Here is a 24,692-nt window from a genome sequence, read left to right as displayed (position 1 = left end):
CTAAATGTTTAACAAACATAAAAACAATGCTAATATATAATAAAATCTTATACACTTTTTTATGTTCTACAGTTTAATAACAAATTTTTGCTAGAAAAAATACAAGATTATTTGTTTGACTCACTAGTTCACGCCTTGTTTCCTCAATTTTAACTTTAGCTAAATTTAAGTCCTAGATTTAAAAGTAATTTAATTATTTTAGTATCATAAATGTTAAAATTTGCATTAAATAAAAAAAAAAAACCTTACCGAGGGAAGATTTTTAAAAGTTTTTAACTTGGACTCTAGAGGTATCAACTCTTTTTTAAGTACTTCTAAATCCTGGTTCAAAAGAAAAAAAAAAGTCAACTACATTTTTTAATTTTATAAATTGATTTAATTAGATTTGTAAAATCTATGAACAATAAAACACATAACACTTTTATAAGTTATAAACGTGTTATTATTATAATTAAATTAAAATATTAAACGTGTTATATTGTAATTTTTAATTAACATATAAAAATTATTTAAAACAAAATTAAACAAAAAATAATTCAAAAATTATTTATAACACATAAAAAATAAACATAAAAATGAAAAAAAGAAAACCTTTGAAAGTTCTATTAGTGATTCATGATGAAATTTTTTGTCAACAAACTTATTTACAGCCTAAAAGTTCAAAAACAAAAATATTTTTACTAAATATTAAATTACTAAAATATAATGAATTTTATTATTACTAAATAATCTTTTTTATAAAGTTCACAACCCAAGGCTCTAGAGGGGAGCCTCAGGAGGTGAACTTTGCTAAAGTGAATAATTTATTATTCAAGTACCTCTCAAGGTTTAAATGTAACATATATAAAAAACAAACTATATAAAACTTATAAGATATTAATTATCAAAACTTTTAACAAGATCTTTTATAAAATGGATTTAATTTATTAACTTTTGGCGCAGGTAAAGAGCAGAAGCATTACCATAACATAATATAAATACTGAAAATTGATACCATAAAATCTTCAATTTGTTGTCTATATTTTTCTACTTTTGCTTTCATTTGCAATGTTTCATTTCTTCTTTTTTCTGACATTAAATCATCATTATAAGAAAGTTCATTTAATGAAGAAAAACACCTAGTAAATAAAAATTATATATATATAATATATGTATGTATATATATAATATATGTATATATATATATATATATATATATATATATATATATATATATATATATATATATATATATATATATATATATATATATAATATATGTATATATATATATATTATATTATAATCAAATATATTATTTATAATAAAAAAAGGGTTTTTAAATTTATGGTATTTAGAGTCTTATGTATATGTATATACAGGCATTTATTTCGAGCCCTATATATATATATATATATATATATATATATATATATATATATATATATATATATATATATATATATATATATATATATATATATATATATATATATATATATAAGCATGTTGCATGCTTTTTACTCCTTGTAATGCATTTTTTTTAAAATTTAGTAATAATTAGTTATACAATCCTTGTTTGAGTTTTTCATAATCTTTTTAATATTTCAAGAGCTATTTTTTTATTATATATTTATTTTATATATAGGCTAGCTTATTTCAAGCATACATATTTATAATAAATGATGCACAATTAAATTAATAAGCTTTTATTTATAGTCATTCTATAAAATTATATGGAAATATAGTGAAAAAATTATATGAATTATATTGAAGTATGAACTTAAATAACGATGAACTTTAATTAGTTTTTTCTAAGGTTATTTGAAATTTCTGCATCAACTGTTAACAGATACAGTGCATACAAAAATTGATGACAATGCATTACAATGATTGACTACTCATTTTGTCTGAGTAAAAAACTGATGCCTCAACTCGCAATTTTACATGGTTACCCTAGTCAATTTAACGTGCAGGCCTTGTTAAGAAGCGTTACACCATTTGAATTTTGCGTACGAAATGGCAATTTTACCCACGCGTATTACAGCTATTTATGTTATGCAAAAACTTTTTTCAGTAAGGCTATTTTTTAAACAGTCTTTTGAAATAGTTTATGCAAATTGCATTAAGCAGTAATTAATTATTGTAAAAAAATATTTGTGAAATATTTTTTTTATTAGATAAAAAAACAGATAGTTAAAATAAATTTTTTTCTATTTTCTGTTTTTGAAAAAACATTTATTTTATTATATTTAAATTAAATTTATTATTAAATTTTAATAAATATAAATTAATTTTATTAAATTTAATTTAAACACTTTTAAAATTAATTGAAATTGAAAATTAATTAAAAAAATTGTAAAACCCTCTGTTTTACATCTTTTTTTACTGCTAAAATTTTTGAACTATGTTAAAGAAAAGAAATTTTTAAAAATAAATTTAATTCAAGTTACTATAAAATGTTCGTATTTATTTTAACAATTTTGTTTATTTATTTATAGTTTCAAATCAAGAAATTTTTATTCCTTTCCTTACGAAAGTGCTAATATACCAAAGTGTTTAATGCACTTATAACTGTATATGCATTGCCAAATAAACCATAATCAAGCCTGTAGGCAAAATGATTAGATTTATTAAAAGTATGTTAGAGTATTTTTTTAGTAAATTTTATATAACAAATTCATGAAAAGATTATTTTTTCAGTTTTGAAATTGCTTTTTAACAAATGTTTTTTCTTTATCATTAATTTTTTGATAATAAAATGAACATCGATTAGAAATGATTAACTAGTTTATGAGTAGTATGCAAAGATTTTGTTAAAGTCAAAATGTTAAAAAAAATGCTGATAGTTTTAATTTATTTTTTGACTATTAAGAAATTCAACTATAAAAAATTGCCCCCTCATTTAAAAAAAAATTAAACATAAGAGGAATGTTTTAAAGAAAAAAAAAAAAAGATAAAATAAGTTTTTTAAAATAAGGAAATATTTTTTTTGTCAAACAACATATTTAAATTTTATTTATAGTTTTTTTTTATAACAATATTGATTAATTTAAAGATATTTTATAAAGATAAAGACTTTCAAAAATTTTCAATGTGGTTCCAAATTAAACTTAATTACAATCCAGTACTTTATAATACGCAACTGAAGTAATTAGAATTAAATGATGTAAATATGTTTATTGAGTTAAATTTGGGAATTAAACTTTAACAATGTAAATATGTTTATTGAGTTAATATGTCTATTGAGTTAAGTTACATTTACTTGCGTTATGATTTTCCTACGCAACAAAATCTTATAACATGGCCTGAAAGTAATGTCCCCTAGTTTTCATTGAATTTGAAATGCCAACACAAAAGACACGGAGCTCACTCCATGTGACAATGTCTATATTGTTAACAATTCCATACACCTGTATTAAGTCTGCAGGAGGATCAATTATTGATAATAAGAAAGTAAGTTGTTAAATTCAAGATAAATTACTAGAAGTTAACTAATTAAAGATTTAAAGACTTAGCTAATGAGAGTTAGAAAACCAATTGGGCTATAGAGGTCTTCTAATAGATGGGTCTGAATAATCTCAAGATTTTAAAAAATTAGAACCATATGTCATTTTCCAGAATACAAGAAAACAAGATTCAGGTAGATTAATTTTTAGTTAAAAAACACTTCTTGAATAGTTTCAAGAGTATTAAAGAATGTTTTGAAACATGTCACATGATTTTATAAAAGAATTTTTTGAAATGTGTCACAGTCTTATTAAAGAATGTTTTGAAACGTGTCACAGTCTTATAAAAGAATGTTTTGAAACCTGTCACAGTCTTATGGAAGAATGTTTTGAAACATGTCACAGTCTTATAAAAGAACCCAGTTGTAAGATTGTGTAGGAACAGACGTGGACAGGAAAGGCGTGCGATCACACTCTATTCCTGACCACGCTCGCTATTATTTTTTTGAAAGCTTGACCACGGGTTTTTAGTTATTTAAAAATGTGCTGAAACAACCCGACAAAAGAAAGAAAATTATAAACAAGCTAAACTATAAAAAACGAAAGAAATCTTAAAAAGAAATTTAAAAAATAAAAATACTCAACTAATCTAACCCGAAGAAAACTAAAACTCTATTAGAAAGTTATTTTTAATTATGTTTATATTTACGTTAAGGTTGAATAACTTTAAAACTTTAATCTTTTCATTTGTTTTTTTACATCTGTTAATTAAAAGCAAACTTTAGTTCAAATTATAGGCCTAAACTAAACAAATTGTAAAACGATAAAATTTTAAGTATTTTAATTTACAAAATTAAGACTTATCAAAGATGATATTTAATGCGAGCGCTATGGTCGATGTGAGTTTCGAGTTCGAGTATTTTAATATGAACTTTTATTTAGAAAGTTTTTTAATTTTCAAATTAGTAATACATACTTAACTAATATTTTTGTTTATCAATCTTAAAAATTCATTCTTTTCTTTTTTTATAAAGTTTATTGGAATAAGCAGTGACGTAACTTTTTTTCTCAAGAAAAAAACCCATGCATTTAAAAAACAAATATGGTAAGGGTTAGGATTAGGAAATTCATAGACCGGTATAATTAGAGTTGCAGCAGATATTACAGACATCGATCGACCTAAATATGGTTAGGAATAGCATATATATTAGTTGCATCAAAATATTTTAGTTAAACTTTTATGGATAAATTGATAAAACAATGTACGGGGAAGAAGTGGAAGAGCTTTTCATAACCACTAATAATATTAGTTTCGTGGGTTTTTAATTTTTTAATTTCTGGTATAAAATAAGTAATGAAAAAGAAGTGGAACTTCTTGACAATACCCCTAATTTTGTTTAGTATGTGGGTTTTTTAACTTTTTATTTCTTATTACTTTTTAAAAGAGGAAAAAGTTGTATGCAAAAAAAAATAAGTTTAAGTATAAAGAGATTTTTAAAATGGCATCTTCTGCAAACACAACTAATGTTAATAAACCAATATCTAAGAATTTAAAAACTTTTCTTTCATGAAAAGTAAAGAAACAATTATAGGAACCACGGAAGAAAAAGGGTTAGTTGTTAAAATATGGTGCAAGATTTGTGCAAGAAACAAAATAGCTATTTTAAGCGATTCTTCAGTTAAGATGTTTAAAAAAAAAAAAAAATATTACACACTACTTCTTGCCCAAAATATCTGGAATGCACTTTGTAAGTCACAGGAGACGCGGTTTTACAAAGTGGTTACATAACTGACGGGCACTTGTTATGGGTTTTGACAACGCTCTTGCTAATCACAGTATGAAAGCAGAAATGCGTACTAAACTTTCCGGCACAACCAAACAACTGCGTGACTACAAATTACTATGTGTAGTCTGTATTTATTTGGACTTGCTTGAGAAATTGAGTCCATTATTGTTGGCTTTTAAAAAAAATACGTGCACGAGTGCATGAGTTAAAACCGGCAGTGGATCTTACTATGACTAGATTACTTGAATTAAAAAATGAAGATATCAATGATATTCTTGATTCATATTTACTTAAGTTTCAAATTAAGGAAATATATAGTTCAAACACACTTGTTACTTCCTATCTCAAAGATGGTCACGAGTTGAAAAAATCAAATCAAGAGTTTGTTCAGATTGAGCTTGAAAATATGAATAATCTTAACTTTGATAGCATTAATTTTGGTATCTAAAATAAGGAAAGCTGCAGTCAATGTCATTCTGCCATTGATAGACGAAAGATTTGGTTCACTGTTAAACCCAATATTCGAGTCACTGGCTTGGTTAGATCCACAATTTTAGAAAGAGGATGAGATGTATGGCGATGCCAGCATCTCTTTATTGCTAAATGAGTTCAAATTTCCTCTAGAAGCTGCAGGGTTGGGCGTTAAAATGGTTCTCTCTGAATGGAAAGCGGCAAAGATTATAATAAAAGCGGAGTATGCAGCAGTCACAGCCTCGCAAATATGGCAAAAAAATGTTTTTATACCATGAAAAAAGTTTCCATGTAAGTTTGAAGATTCTCTTTTAGTTATTTATGTATTAGAATTTTTTTTACTTTTTTAAGTCTTTGTTTAAACATTTTTTGCTTCTTCTCATTGAACTTATTATGTGCATGCCTTGCTCTAATTCATCTGTGGAACGCATTTTCAGCATATTTACAGTGATACTTACTGATCGTCGGTTAAAAATGAAACATCAGACAATGGAAGACTGCATAATGATAGCTGGGAATGATCCAAGTTTTATCTCTAACCAACGAGATGAGATTTTGAGTAGAGCCCTTGAAATTTATTTAAATAAACAAAGAGTTGTTCGCCTTGAATCAGCTGATACAAGCATTGCATCAAATTATAGTAGTGACAAAAACAGCAGCAACGATGATTTCACTTCTACTTCAGAATCGGACTATTAGCTTTATGTATTCTTTTAAAAAAATTATTGAAGACACAATATTTCTTTAAAGTCGTAGTTGTTTATAAAATAAAATAAAAAATTGCATTCAAACATAGTAATAAAATACACAAACTTTTACATAAAATATAATTTTTTAATAATATTCTTTGTTAATTAATGTATAATGCTTTTTATTAATAACAATTGTTAAAATTTGTAAATTTTATAAGAAGTGCTTAGGGTAGTAAAAAAACATTTAATTAGAAAGTTTACAAAACAGAAAAAAAAAAAAAAAGACTTTGGAATGTTTTCGATGATATAAACTTAATGCATTTTTTATAAAAAGTTAATTGAAACACATTGATAGTCATCGTTGTTTATAAAATAAAGAATACAAATTGTTTTAGAAAAATTACATTCATCGTTGAAACAAAAATACTTTTGAAATAAATAAAAGTTTTATTTGATATTCTTTGATAATTTATTTAATAGCATTTTAAAACTTTATTTAAAAGCATTTAGCGTTGTGTAAAAACATTTCAAAATTGAAAGTTTACTCTCTAATGAAATGTTTTTACACAATGCATAACAACAACAAAAAAATAACTTTGCAATGTTTTCAACAATTAAATTTATGGCTTCATCAAAAAGTTTATTGAAACAATCGTTTTTGTTGTTGTTTATAAAATTAACCATACAAGTTGTTTTAAAAACATTTACATAGTAAAAAATGCACCTGTTAACTATATAGTATCTTTCAATAATTTAAATAAAAAAAAATTTTTATAGTATACAATCGTTAAAAGCAATTTCTCACTTTATTACCTTTATTTATTTTTATTACCTTATACTTTATTTTGCGAGTTTTTGAAACGTTTTCAAAAATCTAAAAAGATGTGGTTAATTTGTTGCAAATAAATAAATAAATGCGTAGTCAGGAATAGAGTGTGATCGCATGTCTTTCCTGTCCATGTCTGTGTAGGAGTATTGCTTGGACTGCAAGCTGCTGTAGAGTTAAAGTGAGAAATAACAGAATCAGGAGTGATTTGGATGTTGAACAAAAAATTAACTTGTTTTTATGAGATGACAGGAAGAATGAGACTTGTTAAGTAAGCAAGCTTTTATCCAGTAGAGAAGATCACCTTCTGCTTTGTTTATTTTTATTTTTTAGAGTATTTGTTGATGAGACTTTATCAAATATTTTAGCAAAATCCAGAAATATGATGTCAACCAGTATTTTCTAGCCATACTTGCAATTATAAAGTTTATTACTTTAAGTATATGACTTTTTCTTTTAAAAAATATTTTGACAGTTTGAAAGAAAATTGTTTTATTTTAAATGCAACATGATTGCTTTCCTCCCCATTATTTTTTAGTTTAACTTTATTTTATTTGCAAATGTTTCTTAACCCTAAAATCTGAAACATGTTACTCCACAGTACTTCCAGAGGCAAAGGGTGGATTTAAACACTGAACCTCTTGAATGTACTAGTGCTACACTATCGCATTGACTCATAATTATATTTATTTAAATTGATATTTGTTGTCATTAAATTACATTTTATCTAGCTTTTTTTGATTTTCATTCTAATCCTATTTGCAAATTTTCTAAAACCTTTAAAAAACTTACATAATTTATGAAAAGAAATTGATGTTTGGAAAAATGTTTGGAAACATTTCTTACAAAAAATAAAAGGATTGACAAAGGTTTTAAAGTTCACTAACTGCAAAAATATTTTCATATTGTAAATGGTCAAAAAAGGGTCTCCCATAGGGTTTTTTGGTTCCGGGTACCCGGACTTGGCGAGTCTCTTGGTAAATACCTGGATTCGATACTTGGTTTAAGGCTCGGCGAGTCTCACGGTTTGAATGTTTTGCCTTGTTTTGTAGGCAGCGGTGCGTCGTCGAGCTGGATCCCTACATTTTCTAGAAAATATGGTAGTAGGGTTTGTAAATCTAACTTAAAGTTGAACTTGGCCACGGCTTTTTAGATGTTTTGAAAACATTTAAGTTTAAGTATGTTTCCATGTATGTCCGAATACACATTAAAAGAATTAATAACTTTTATTTTTTCTAATAGAATGTTTTTATATATAAGCGAATGCTTTAAAGGATTTGCTAATATTATATGTTTCTATTTCAGCAAATGTTTTAAAAGCATTCGCTAATATAAAAACTTTTGATTAGAAAGATTGAAGTTAATAAGTTAATTCTTTTAGCGCGTATTTAAAAAACTTAAAAAAAAACAGTATTATTTATTAATTACTTCTCCATTTTAGGAAAAAAGTGAAATATCATAATTTTACTAGAAGATTTTTTACAGTCCCATTATGCCAAAGCACTCCAAAGTGTGGGAGTATTTCACTCAATATACCGATTTGAAAAGTGGAAAATGCAATAAATGTTCAATGATAATATCAAACAAAGATGGAAATACTTCATCAATGATTAAACATTTAAAAAATTAAACATGAAATTTCTTTACCAACACGGGAAGAAATAGGAGAAAATTCTGGCACCAAACGATTCAAAACTATTGACACTTTCATTTCCGTCGCAAGAAAGCCTTTAGAAGAAATTGTCTCTAAAATGGCCTCTCTTGATGGTATATCAGTTAGGGCAATTACAAAGTCACTTTGTAATCGCCCTAACTGATATACCATCAAGAGTGGCCATTGACAAATAAAACTAGATTTTGAAAGTCTAGTTTTATTCGTGAAAGTTTAGTAAAATCAAGTTATAATCTTCCTAAAGCCGAAAGAGATGTTATGAATTTAATTCATAAGTTTTATGAAAAAAAAATTGGAAATATTAGAATTGTTACAAGAAAAAATTAAAGAAGGCCGACGAATTAGCATTACACTTGACGAGTATGAAAATTCGGATATATCTCAATATCAATTTGCATGGAATTGACTCTGAAGTTTATAATCTGGGTTTAGTGAGAATTTTTAACTCGTGTACAGCTGTACAGTTAGTTAAAAAAGTAGAACAACATTTAAAAACATATAATATTAATTTTAAAAAACATATAGCTGGTTCAACAGGTGCAAGTGTAATGATAAAATTTGGACGAGAATCTCATAGTTTCTATAATTTGTGATTGAATCACACTACACACTTAGGTGTTTGTGATGTACTATATAAAAAGAAAAGTATTACCATCTTGCAAGATGAAGATGACGTTGATGGAGATAGAAATGACCATGGTCAAGATGATATTAATGATGATCAAAATGAAAATTATTATTCTGACGAGAGCGACGGTGACGCCAAAGAGTACAGACAAGTTGAATTAACAAATTTAGGCAATGTAGAAGAAAATATAAAAAGTGTTCGTATAATCGTTATTTTTTTTAAAAGTTCTTCTGTGAGAAATAATATTTTGCAAGAAAAGATCAAAATAGTTTAAGGAAATGAACTTCAGCTAGTGTTAGACGTAAGAACTCGTTGGAACTCAATGATCGAAATGATATCTAGATTTTTAAAATTATTTTATATCATTAAAGAAGTTTTGCAAGATATTGGAAGTGTACATTTAATAGAAAATATTAATATTGAATTATTAAATGAGTTGGAAAATACTCTAAAGCCTATTAAATTAACTGTTGAAGCTCTTAGCAGAGATGATGCTAATCTTGCAACAGCCGATTAGCATTTGATTTTATGTATTAAGAAAATTAAAAGAATCCAATGGTAATTTAAGTAGAAAGCTATAAATGACGATGAAAACTCAAATAAATAGCCGTAAAAGCCAAGAAATAGAAGAGGGTAATTCCATGTCAAATCATCCAGGTCATGTCGCCCCATGTTTGGGATTTTGCTAATTTTTTATATGTTATAGGGTTTATGAAAATTAAGAAAATTTAAAATTTGGAACCTCCAACCCCTTACGGTTCTTGAGATATTCAGGTTTCAATTTTCTTATTTATGCTGACTCAGCATTTTTTGCAAAATGTATTTTTGTCATTAAATAGCAATAATTAATGGACGAAATAAGGTATCATTCTGAAATTTGGTACATAGACAATCTTCCATATGGCGGATACAAATATTAAATTTAAAAAAATTTTAGACCACGTTAAGTACATGTAAATTGAATAATAATGGCATTTATTTTGGGGTATTTTGACGGTCAAATTTGTGATGTCACCTTGATAATTTTTTTTAGGCATTACTATAACTTACAATATAGGTATCAAACTTCACTATTAATTAAAAATATATTATTGCATTTTTTGATATTTCTAAATTCAGCCTTTTAAGTAAAGCTTATATAAATGCTGAGTCAGCATAAAATTTATTGCTAACTTAATTATAAAAAAATTAGCTATATCTTAATTTCTGGTTGTAAAAAGTCATTTTCAAAGTCATTTTGAAGGCAATAATAGATGTATATAAATATAAATTCTAAATTTTTTGTACCTGGGGTAGGCCCCCCCCCGCCCTCCCAAAAAAAACGAAAATTTTCCTAATTTTGTAAAAAGTTTTTTTTAAGTCATTTTGAGGGCAATGATAAATGTATACGTATTTATAAATATTTGGTACCTGAGGGAGGCTTCCCTTCCCCCTCCCCCATTTTTATTTTATTGCTTCTGTTTAGACTTCATTCTGTAAATATTAGTTTACTGTTACTTTGCAGGAATTTTATATTTGCTTAACTAATTAAAGAATGTTATGAATGATACTATATGATTGGTAAATAAAATAAAATTTAATTACCTTTTAATCATATATATAAGGAAGTCATATAATATGACACATCCTAACAAATAATTTGTAATAAGAGTTTTCTATAAACCAAATAATGTTCATGGTATTTCTAAATAAATTTATTTAGTAAAATATATAAAAATCAGATTTTTCGAATAGATTAAAAACTTTAAATGATGGAAAAGTGTTCTATTGGATTAGAATGTAATGTTGACTGCCACAAGCAAGGTTTAACAAGAAGACAAGGTCTTTTAGATCTATCAGCGTTTTCAAGTGTTGAAAAACAAGAGTTATTATGGAGAGCTGGTTTATTTGATTGTGAAAAATTGTTTACAACAGTTTGCTATTATCATAGAGAATACTTTGGAGCTGCATTTGAAAGAAAATTTCAGAAATGCTGTAGTCTATATAAAAAACATGGAAATCGAAAGAAAAATGTGAAAGGTAATTTTTATACTATTTTGATGAAACAGTTTATTATTTTGATTAAAATAGTAATTAAATAAATTTTAAAAAAATTAGGTACATTTATAAAGTAACAATTACACTCATTTGTTCTTTACAATGATGGTGAGTTGATATTAGTTTTTAGAAATGATTGTTTCCTTTTTTTTATAGGTAATGTGAAGATATCGCTATCAATGGCAATAACTCTAAAAATACAAGACATTGCTGCTGTACCTGGGTGGAAATTATGCAGTAGTTGTTACAAAAGGGTGCATTGTATAAATAAAGAATTAAAATCAGTTGATCAATGCTATAGTAGGATTGAGCCTGAACAAGAACAACGTTCATCTCTCAATGAAAGTCTTGGATCTATAGGTGTGTCACCTATTAAGCTTAAATCAATTCCAAAACACCAACGATTACCAGCTGCCAAAAAAAAATTTGATCAAATAACTGGAGCAACAGCAAACAAAATAAAAAAAGTTTATGATATTGATCCTATGATTACATTGACACCATCTTGTACACCATTAAGTTCTTTAATTGATAACCAAATTGACGATCTATACTCACTTTTAAATGAATTGAAAGATAAGATAAAAAATGTGACATCATACTCTGCAAAAATTCAGATATTAACACTAACTCCAGAATCATGGTCACTTGCAAAGTCTGCAGAATTTTTTAATGTATCTAATTACCTAGTACGAGAAGCTAGAAAAGCTAAAAAAAAACATGGAATTTTGCATAAACCATCATCAAAAAAAGGAAAGTCGCTTTCCCACGCAACCATTGATCTTGTTCATAGCTTTTATCAAAGTGACGAGTACACACGAATGCTGCCTGGAAAAAAAGATTTTGTGAGTATAGGGTACAGGCAACACATGCAAAAAAGACTAATATTGATTAATTTAAAGGAACTATATGTAGCATTTAAATTCCAACATTCTAACTTAAACGTCGGATTTTCTAAGTTTTGCAGCCTTCGCTCTAGATGGTGTATAACCACAAACTTGTCTGGCACCCACTGTGTTTGTGTCTGTACCTATCATCAGAATGTTAAGTTGTTAACTGATGCTCTTAAAATTGACAAAGACTATAGAGATTTGATGGAAATGATTGTTTGCAATAGGGATAATGTAGAGTGCATGTTACATCGATGTCCGTTATGCCCTGGTATTGCTGCTTTAAAAGAATTCTTAACAGCAAAGTTTGACAACAGCGATAAAGAAATAACAATTAACCAATGGCAGCATACAGATAGAACTACGCTGATCAATCAAAAAATTAATATTCAAGATGTTATCGACCTTATATGCAATAAAATAGATAAATTAACATCTCATTCACTTATAGCTAAAAGTCAAGCCAAGTACCTCAAAGACTGTAAAGAGTTATTAAATCAAAATGAGTGTATAGTATTGGGTGACTTTGCAGAGAACTTCCAATTTATTGTTCAGGATGAGGTGCAAAGTTACCATTGGAATAAACCAAAATGTACACTTCACCCTATTATTATTTACTATAAATCAAATGATAAACTACTATTAAAGTCATTTTGCATCCTTTCTGATGACGCTGAGCATGATGTATACTTTGTATATAAAATACAACAGCTCATTACCAATTACATTAAGGCAAACATTCTACAGATTAGTAATATTAAATACTTCACTGATGGATGTGCAGCACAATATAAAAACTTTAAAAACTTTATTAATCTTTGTCATCACAAAGAAGACTTTGATATTGATGCTAAATGGGTTTTTTTTGCTACTAGCCATGGTAAGTCTGCTTGTGATGGCATTGGCGGCACAGTAAAACGATTAACTGCACAAGCTAGTTTAAAAAGAACAGTGACTGGACAGATTTTGGAGGTAGATAAGATGTTTGAATTTTGTGTAACCAATATAAAAAACATTCAATTTATTTTAGTTTATAAAATAGAAATAAATGAAGTACGATCATCATTGCAACCAAGGTTTACTATGGGAAGAACCTTGCCAGGAACAAGATCCTTTCACCATTTTATACCAATTGATAAATATACAATTTCTTTTAAAAGGATGAGTCAACAAACTGATGTTCAGACATTTAAGCTTGTGCAGATACCAAATGAGCTGGTTGTGCAGCAAGTTATTTATAATCATATGGACTATGTAGATTGCATGTATGACAGCTTTTGGTGGATTGGAATTATAAACAAAAAAGATGAAGGAGAAGGAGATTATAAAATTCAATTTATGCACCCACATGGTCCCAGTCCAAGTTTTTCTTGGCCTGCACAAGAAAATATGTGTTGGGTCCCATCAAATCATATTTTATGTACCATTGATCCGCCATCTACAACAAATGGTCGTGTATACAAAATTTCAGAAATTGAGTTGGCAAAAATTATTGAACAAAATAATCAAGATTTTTAGAAAAAGTTTCTATTGCGTCATTATTTTTATACTTGTATATAATTTTTTTAAATATAGTTACAATATAATTGTATGTGTAATTAGCACAATTTGGCCACACAAATAAAAATCTCTTGGTAACTTGTCTTTATATATTTTCATTAAAACATTTTTGGAAAGATTTGGTAATATGCCTAATTGCGACCCCCAACCTAGCTGGCATCCAAAAGCTTGATGGAAAAATTTTAAGAAAGCAATCCTTATTTTATTGGTATAACAAAATTAGCAAAATATATATATATTTTTCGTGGTAGGGCGGGTGAGGCGGAAGCCTACCCCACTAAATATTTATAAATACCAAAAAAATTATCATTGCTCTCAAAATGACTTTAAAAATAACTTTTTACAAAATTAGGAAAATTTTTGTTTTTTTTAGAGGGCGGGGGGGGGGGGGGCTACCCCAGGTACAAAAAATGTAGAATTTATATTTATATACATCTATTATTGCCTTCAAAATGACTTTGAACATGACTTTTTACAACCAGAAATTAAGATATAGCTAATTTTTTTATAACTAAGTTAGCAATAAATTTTATGCTGACTCAGCATTTATATAAGCTTTACTTAAAAGGCTGAATTTAGAAAAGTCAAAAAATGCAATAATATATTTTTAATTAATAGTGAAGTTTGATACCTATATTGTAAGTTATAGTAATGCCTAAAAAAAAATTATCAAGGTGACATCACAAATTTGACCGTCAAAATACCCCAAAATAAATGCCATTATTATTCAATTTACATGTACTTTAACGTGGTCTAAAATTTTTTTAAATTTAATATTTGTATCCGCCATATGGAAGATTGTCTATGTACCAAATTTCAGAATGATACCTTATTTCGTCCATTAATTATTGCTATTTAATGACAAAAATACATTTTGCAAAAAATGCTGAGTCAGCATAAATAAGAAAATTGAAACCTGAATATCTCAAGAACCGTAAGGGGTTGGAGGTTCCAAATTTCAAATTTTCTTAATTTTCATAAACCATATAACATATAAAAAAAATAGCAAAATCCCAAACATAGGGTGACATTTTTTGATTTTTTTGGATGATTTGACATGGAATTACCCAAGAGCTATTAGATTCTCTTGTAAATGGTACTACGCCTTCAAAGAAAATACAATTATTTACAACAGATTTACTGAAGAGATTATTTGGTGAGGATGAAGAACAGCAAAACACACATGAACAGGGTCATTCAGCTGAAAATAACAAAAATACTACAGGAAACACACTACCATTAACACTGGAGGAAGAACTACATAAAATATTAGAAAATGTGAAATGTCCAATTTTGCCAAGTTGCGGAGATAAATTAGCTGATACTAAAATAGAATTTTTATTATTTTCAAAAACTAAAAAAAGAACTGTATATTTAGAAAAATTGTATCAAGCGTTGATGACGATAAAACCAACATCAACAATTCCGAATGAACATTTTCTGTAGCATTCAACTTCTGTACAAGAATTCGTCCTAGATTATCGGACAATTCATTAAGTGCATTAGTTTTTTTAAAGTTTTATTTTTAAAGTAAAAATAATTGCTCTGTTTTGTATTAAACACTTGCAAGTACTTTAATTAAGTTGAGTTTATTTTTGCTAGTATATTTACATGCATTTTATAAAATGCGATATTTTTAAAAAGGTAATGTCAAGTTTATTTGGTAGTTTTAGATTATAATAAAAGTAAAAAATAATATATTTACATTAGATGTTGAACTGGCTAAAAATTGCTTTATTTACCTTAACGTATACTAAATCCATTTTTAAAAATCAGCGTGAGAACAAAAAATCCTTTAATGCTATTGATAAAATCGCAAGTTAAAAAGACGTATTGGACATATTTATACTCGACTTGGACTTGTCGGGTCTAAAAATGCCTGGTTTTCCCGAACACTAGTCTCCCATGTGCACTAACTTTCCACCAGTTCAGTAAAATTCACAATAGTTACTACGCCAGTAAAAAAAAAAAAAATTAATCAAAAATAATGGACATTGTCTAATAATGAGACTAAAATGATATCTGCAATCATTAAAGCTCTTGTCCTTATATAAACAACTTTTGTACTTTTAATAAAAAAAAACACTTTTTATGTAAATTTTTGCATTTACAGTTCCTGTAGGTGTACCTTGTTGACCAGAGTCACAAATGGCTTGCCAAACAAGACCCAATTTCTTAAATTTTAAGTTAATGCTCGCTTAATTAATTTTAGAATAGAAATTTTGCCAGGAAATGTTTTAAAAAATCAAAAACAGTGCAGTAAGTTTCATCAACAATTTACAAAGCAGCTTTAAACAATAAATTGCTATTATTTCTACACTAAATTTTGTGGTGAGAGTTATGGATTTCAGAGATTTCACCAGTAAGAGAACATGCAAATCCAGCTAACACATTACTAATATTTTTGAGTGAGAAGAACTGAGAAGCTAAAATGCTTTTGACTCTCTGTTTAAATCTATTTCTTCTTCACTTCACATAAGTAAACACTTAACTCAGTAAAGCTTTAACAATAGGAAATTAGACTAAAATGATCCACATGAGACTCTGAAGACAAAAAGAAATACAACATTTTGAAATTTGAGGAAATCAAAATAATTTTTTGCAAAGACAATACAAATTTGATGACTATCAAACCTACCAGTGTAGAATCTGAATGTGGTTTTACTGCAACTTTCTTTAACTAAAATAAGTTAATATCCTTTATTTGAAAGTATTTAAAAATTTAAGTTATTTCAATTCCATGGAATAGTTTAGAGATCCCAAAACAAAATAATTGCAACCCGAAAATTTCATTATTGAAAATACAGCATGAAATTACAAATGTTATTATACTATCTTTCCAAAGAATAAAGCAGAATTATTTGTAAAGAACCATATTTCTAATTCATTTTATTTCTAATTCTAGTAATCTTACTGGCATCCCAGACAAACCATTTTAATCACTTTGGCTTCTGTTGCTAAAGTTATTGCTCACATAAACTCTTCTACAGAATATGCTCTAAACAAAATTATTGTCATGGCACAGCAAAAGTGTTCTCCACATCTCTTCTTTATACTCTCAAAATCTTGCTCTTTAAACCATTTAAATAGCTTGTTTCAATTTTAAAACATTTTAAAGATTGCTCTAAACTGTTGTTCATTGTTTTTTGTTGACTGTCTCATTATTTGCAAATTATTGTATAATAAGTTTCATTACAATTCTCACTATAATAGCGAGGTCTTTGAGTGTTTAATTAATAAATCTTTAATATTTTATTTTAAATCTTGAAAAATAACCTTTTAACTCTTTAACAATGGATTTCAACTCTCTTGTTCTAAGATTCACTTTAAAATATTTTAAAAAAATTTATTTTTAAATTGAATTATTTTTTTAATTGACAATATTTCATGATTATGGTATAAAGTAACATTAATTAAATCAATCATCAATTATAATTAATAATTATTAACATAAATTAAATCAACTATTATTATTACCATAAATTAAATCAATTATTAATTATTAACATAAATTAAATCATTTTCAATGACCATCGTTCTGAAGTAAAAAATAATAAGTCTTTGTAAAAAATAATAAGTTACTTGTTAATTGCAGCAATACTATTATTGATGTCATGAAACTGTTGTAAAAGGAAATCAATATTTTCTTCTAACTTTTTTAAGGTGGTGTCAGTGTCTTTACATTCTTCCAAAAACATAGTTATTGCAACTAAGTAGCTGAAAAGAAAAGTGCATATACATATATATACAAGCCATGGCATGCTATAGCTCTGGATTTTGACCATACTCCCCTAAACTAATTTACAAAAGCTTTTTTTATTCCATGCATAAGTAAACAACTAAGAAATTTTTTTGATACATAAAATTCATTGAAATGAGTTTTTTAAACTACAGGTTATAAACTTTAGCAGGCATAAAATATCTTTTTATATTTGATGAATATAAAATTATGAAAAAGAACTTCGATTTTTTTTCCTTCTAGAGAAGACACCCTTACAACCTTTGCTATAATGCATAAATCTTTTAAATGCTGTAACACAAAACCACAGAGCAACACAAAAAAACAGAGGCCTCGGTGGTTACAAGATATAGCATTTTAAAAGATTTTATTTGGCTACTTGCTTTTTAAAATGTAGAAAGTAAGTAAAGAGAAAGAATGGTAGCGATGAGATAAATTTTAATAAAACTTTGAATGAATGAACTTGATGTTGCGATTGCGGAAATCACTTCTGTAAAAAAAAAAATATTTGATTTTAAATTGTTTGCAATAAAAATATATTACTTTCCTTTTTGTATGTTTATACTGTAAAGATTAAATGGAAAATAACGTCTATTGAATAATTTTTATATAAATTATACAGGCTTACATTTTTATGACAAATAATAATTATTTTAAACGATTTCCATGTTTCTCTAATAACTTTATACAGCTTTGATGACATTTTAAATCACTGAAAATTTAAATAAGTTAATTTTTTAACCAAATGATTATTTAAATTAAAGAGGTTTTAAATAACTGAAATATCAAATGACAACTCAAATTGACAATAATAAAATGATAACTCAAATTGACAATAATCAAATGACAACAATCAAGTTGACAACAATCAAATTGACAATAATCTTTTGAAAAGACTTTTAAGAAACTTCTTTTTAAAATTTTAAAAATTTTATTAAATTTACTTAAAGTTTTTTAAGTATACTTGATAAAATTTAAAAAAAAACAATTTAAACCGATAGCTCCATGTATACATGGGTTTAAAACTCTGAAAACTCAATGACCTTTTCTTTTTTTTTTTGAAGTAATAGGACAATATCATTAAAAACTCCAAATATTTCGTAGAACAATAACAATAAATATTCCCAATATTGCAAAAACACAGTAAAAAATATATTCCTGGCCAACACCCTGTATATATATATATATGCAGGCCTTGTTTTAAAGCGTTAATTTACATACGCGTAAAGCAATTTTACTTACACTTAGAGTGATTTCCATTAAGCGACTTTTTATTATGTTTTATTTTATTATATTATTACATAGCTTTTAAATTATTCTTATTAAAATTATGCGATAAGATAAAAGTAGTTAATTTTACAAAAAAACACATTAACTTTTGAATAACGATTATGTAAAAAAGTTTGCTACAAAAGTTTGAATAACAATTATGCTAGATATAAGTGATATTTACTTAATGAAAAAAACTCAAATAAAATTAAAAACTACGAAAACTTAACCTCTATTAAACTAATTATTTTATCGAAATATTTAGTAACAGAAAACAAAATTGTTTATAGTTAAAAACAAGTTTTTTTTTGTATACATAGTTATTAAACAAAACGTAAAAAAAAACCATAAAAGAAATATATATACTAAAAACTTTTAATTATCATCTTGAGAGCACAAGATTATAATTATTACATAATTACATATTTTTAATTGCAACAAAAATTTACTTAAATTTCTTAATTTTAAAATCTTAAATTTATATACAAAAATTTAGTTAAATTTCTATTTAATAATAAAAGATAAATTAATAATAAAAAAAGTTATATTTTATTTTATCTTTATTTTATATTATGATATTTTATTTTTATTTTTTATTGTTATGATTGATTTTTTTGCTTGAAAAACGCTAATACTTCAAGCTTGAAGCAAAGATCATAATTATATAATTTAATTCTGAAAAAAAATATATGATTTAATTTAAAACTAATTCAATAAAAATATATAATTTTATTATGACAAAAAAAACATATAGTTTAATTTTGATTTAAAAAATAAATAATTTAATTCTGATTAAAAAAATATATTTAAGTTTATTAAAATCAAAGTTAATGCTTGGGTTTAACTTAACTGTGAAATTTATTTAAAAATATTACAAAATGTTTTTAAATATTTTAATTTAATTCTTTTTATTCTTAATAAAAAATTTGCTTATTTTTATCACAATTGTTTTTTTGGTTTTCCTTCCTAAACATTTTTTTTAACTCAAAATTAAATTTTAAATAAACATGTTCCGAGGCTGTATCAAAAATTTGTACAAAATATAAGTTAAACTTTTTTATAACGCAAATTTAAGCGCAGCTATTATTTTTGAATAAATGATATATACAGCGATATAATTTTATTAATTGGTGTTACGAAAAATAATCTTTGCTTTCACAAAATCGCTAATAAAATAATAAACTTTTAATAAATAAACTAAATAAGTTAATGCAATTTTTTTATTTGTTACACTTAAATTTTTTTTAAATAAAAAATAATTTTTAGTTGCAAAGCCGCAATTAGCAATTAGAAATAACATTTAAAAAAATTTAACATAGTTTAATTCATTTATACAAATGTCAAGAAAAGAAAGAAATTTGTTTATATTAAACATTTTTTAAAATGCAATAACATAAAGAAAAAAAATTGAAAGCAATAAACATTCCCTAATAGTAATTATAAAAAACAAGTTAAATAATATTTAATTTGTTTTGTTGTAACTAATATTATTGCGGTAATTTAAAAAAGTTAATGTCTTTAAAAAATAAAAAAACAAAGAGAATTTTATGATGCCAAATTTACATTAGGGTAATGCATTAAGCATTTTTTATTTAAAACAAGGCCTGTATATACCTACATACATACATACATACATACATACATACATACATACATACATACATACATACATACATACATACATACATACATACATACATACATACATACATACTTACATACATTCATATATATATATATATATATATATATATATATATATATATATATATATATATATATATATATATATATATGTATGTATGTAAGTAAGTATGTATGTATGTATGTATGTATGTATGTATGTATGTATGTATGTATGTATGTATGTATGTATGTAGGTATATATATATATATATATATATATATATATATATATATATATATATATATATATATATATATATATATATATATATATATATATATATATATATATATATATATATATCTGATGATTACTGTTGCATTTTCATTGAGTGGGCATGAAAAGATTTGTTGGCTATTGCATAATTGATTAGTATATTCATGATTGGTATAATAGATAATATACCAACCAACTATGCAATTGTTGACAAACTACCTTATACCTCACAAAAAACCTTATTTATGATTTTAATGTGAAAACTCACTCTATTTTTTAATCACTTCTTTCACACAACTTTTTACCCCCAGAATTAATATCGGGTCACCATTTTTTTTTTGTAAGTTTGTCTATTTATTCTATGCTTTTTAAAGTTATCTTTTTAACTGTTTGTTTTTATTATAACAATTTTCTTTTTAATAATTTTTATTTATTATAACTGATGATGCTGATCACAATAGATCAGCGAAATATCAAAGAATACATATTAAAATAAGAATAAATATATACAAAGAATTACATATAGAGTCGTATTAATTGAATTTTACCAATATTTTATTTATATAACAAGAAAATGACTTTAAAAGATTTATTAATGTTGTATTAAATTTTGTTATTTAGGATGAGCCGTATTTTGCTAACATAAAAAAAAAAATAGTAAAAAACATCTTTCCCATTTAAAATAAAATATCACTTTAATAAGTTTTATAAAATTATGAAACAATAAAAAAAAAAAAAGAAAAAAAATCTTTATTCATTATTACAATTTTGTGAGCATCTTTAAGATAAAAAATTTCAAGAAAATGACTTTAAAAGATTTATTAATGTTGTATTAAATTTAGTTATTTAAGATGAGTCATATTTTACTAGCATAAAAAATCTTTATTCATTATTACAACCAGAGTTGTTACGACATAATATGTCTGGCAGATCTGTCGACATATTTTCAAACATATTTTCTGCCGACATAAAATATGTCTCACATATTTTCGATTGACATATTTTGACATAATTTTATGTCTGAATTACTTTCTGCTGACATAAAATATGTCAGACATATTTTCTATCGACATATTTTGACATATTTTTATGTCTGAATTATTTTCTGCTGACATAAAATATGTCAGACATATTTTCTGTCGACATATTTTGACATATTTTTATGTCTGAATTATTTTCTGCTGACATAAAATATGTCAGACATATTTTCTGTCGACATATTTTGACATAATTTTATGTCTGAATTATTTTCTGCTGACATAAAATATGTCAGACATATTTTCTGTCGACATATTTTGACATAATTTTATGTCTGAATTATTTTCTGCTGACATAAAATATGTCAGACATATTTTCTGTCGACATATTTTGACATAATTTTATGTCTGAATTATTTTCTGCTGACATAAAATATGTCAGACATATTTTCTGTCGACATATTTTGACATAATTTCATGTCTGAATTATTTTCTGCTGACATAAAATATGTCAGACATATTTTCTGTCGACATATTTTGACATAATTTTATGTCTGAAGTATTTTCTGCTGACATAAAATATGTAAAATATATTTTCTATGGACATATTTTGACATAATTTTATATCTGAATTATTTGATATTCTTGAAGAAAAAATCAATCTAACAAATTTATTGTGCATTTTAACTTAATTTACAGAGTTAAGTAAAAATAGTTTAACAAATTTGTTGCTTTTTTGCAATCAATTATAATTGAAGGGGAACAAAAAAAATTTTTTTTTCTGGTGCCGAGCAAACAATTAGTTTTTTGGATTGCATTTCACATTTGATTGATCACATTTTGAACTCATTTTTTACCATCACGTCAAGTTGTAAAGATATTTGGGTTCAGATCTTAAATATTTGGGGTAAAGTTCCTAATATTGTCAAAAAAAAAGTTGTTCAAAAGTATGTCAACTTGGGTCTCAAAAAAAGCGTATTTTAGAAGATAGTATAGAGATTTTAGAAAACATAAAAATTTCTCTATAAAATTTTTTGGCAAAAAAATTATTTAAAAAAAAACTCTTAAAAAAATGTCAACAAAATGTTTTTCAGCAATAATACAAAAAATACTTATTTTTATTACAAACGAATAACATCTTTAAAATCTCTATGAAAATACGCTTCTTTTAAGACTCAGGTTGACATACTTTTGAACAACTTTTTTTTCGACAATGTTAGGGACTTTTCCCCAAATTCTAAAGATTTGAACCCAAATATCTTTACAACTTGACGTGATGGTAAAAAATAAGTTGCATATTTGAAATCAAAATAAGAAATCCAACATAAAAAACAAATTGTTTTCTTGGCACCAGAAAAAAATTTTGTTTTTGTTGACCTGTGTTATTCTTCATAAAACTTTCATTTTAAATCCTATAAGCAAATATCTTTTGTTTCGTAAAGGTCTTTTTCTGCCCTTTCTAGCGATGTATCATTTGATAGTATTGAGTCAATACTATCAAATGATACATCGCTAAAAATACTTTGTCAATACTATTGACACTGTATTTTTAACGATGTATCATTTGAGAGTATCGACTAGTATTCAAGCATCATTTGATAATATTTGATAGTATTTGATAGTATTGATTAGTATGGATTAGTATTGGCGATTTACCTTATTAGAATGTAAAAACCATCTCAAGCTGAGTTTTTATTACTGAAAAAGGTTTTTATTAATATGACTAAACTTAAAATTATTCTCTTGATTAAAATAATATTTAAAAAAAAACATTTTTAGTTATTTTTAACTAATAGTTGATTCATTCAATAAATTATTCTCCATTTTTGACTTTAAATCGTAAGGAAAACGAAAAAAATAATTATTCCAATATATATTTCACCCAAAACATTTTATGCAAGTTTATGGCAGTTAAGTATGCTGTTATAATGCAGTTGTCAATTATTTTATTGTTAAATAAATCATAACTATTATAACTAAAAGTATATTATTCGTAATTAGTTAAAAAATATTACCGGTTAGTCTTCTTAATATGAATTTAATGAGTTGAAATATAACTTTTGTGAAGTATTTCAAATTCTTCAGCTTAAATGAATTTAATTTGGCACGAATTTTTTGAAATTCTGTGAACCGTTTTTTTCATAGAATCTTTTGAATTCAATTTTTCATTATGAGATCTTTTTCAGGGTCAACTAGTAATTAGAAATAACTGAAAAAGTTTTTTTTTTATTATTATTTTAATCAAAGAAATAGTTTTAAGTTTTGTCATACTAATAAAAACCACTTTCAGTAATAAAAACTCAGCTTGAGATGGTTTTTACATTCTAATAAGGGAAAGCGCCAATACTAATCAATACTAATCAATACTATCAAATACTATCAAATGATGCCTCAATACTAGTCAATATTAGTCAATACTATCAAATGTCAATATTAGTCAATACTATCAATGTCAATATTAGTCATAATCAATAAATAAATCGTAATCAATAAATAAGTCAATAAATGCCAATATTAGTCAATACTATCAAATGATACATCGCTAAAAAGGGCAGAAAAAGACCTTTATGAAACAACTGATGTTTGCTTATAGGGTTTAAAGTAAAAGTTTTATGAAGCATAATTGATTGCAAAAAAGCAACAAATTTGTTAAACTATTTTCACTTAACTCTGTAAATTAAGTTGAAATGCGCAATAAATTTGTTAGATTGATTTTTTCTTCAAGAATATCAAACAGCAAATAATTCAGATATAAAATTATGTCAAAGTATGTCCATAGAAAATATGTCTGACATATTTTATGTCAGCAGAAA

At 25.4% G+C, this 24,692-nt stretch overlaps 1 protein-coding gene across 1 annotated transcript in view; it reads right to left on the bottom strand.

Annotated features, from left to right (window-relative positions):
* Positions 1-24,692, bottom strand: part of LOC136090284 (HAUS augmin-like complex subunit 1) — a 38,066-nt gene that overhangs the window by 233 nt on the left and 13,141 nt on the right. The window contains exons 4-8 of the mRNA XM_065816581.1: positions 17,574-17,708; positions 995-1,118; positions 592-651; positions 250-321; positions 125-172 (exon numbers count right to left, since the gene is read on the bottom strand). Coding sequence (XP_065672653.1) covers positions 125-172; positions 250-321; positions 592-651; positions 995-1,118; positions 17,574-17,708 — 439 coding nt within the window. The remainder of the gene's footprint in view (positions 1-124; positions 173-249; positions 322-591; positions 652-994; positions 1,119-17,573; positions 17,709-24,692) is intronic.

The sequence above is a fragment of the Hydra vulgaris genome, chromosome 13 (genome assembly GCF_038396675.1).
Source record: "Hydra vulgaris chromosome 13, alternate assembly HydraT2T_AEP".
NCBI classification, from domain to species: Eukaryota; Metazoa; Cnidaria; class Hydrozoa; order Anthoathecata; family Hydridae; genus Hydra; species Hydra vulgaris.
The sequence above is the reverse complement of the archived record's forward strand: the minus strand, read 5'-3'. Positions and strand labels throughout refer to the sequence as shown.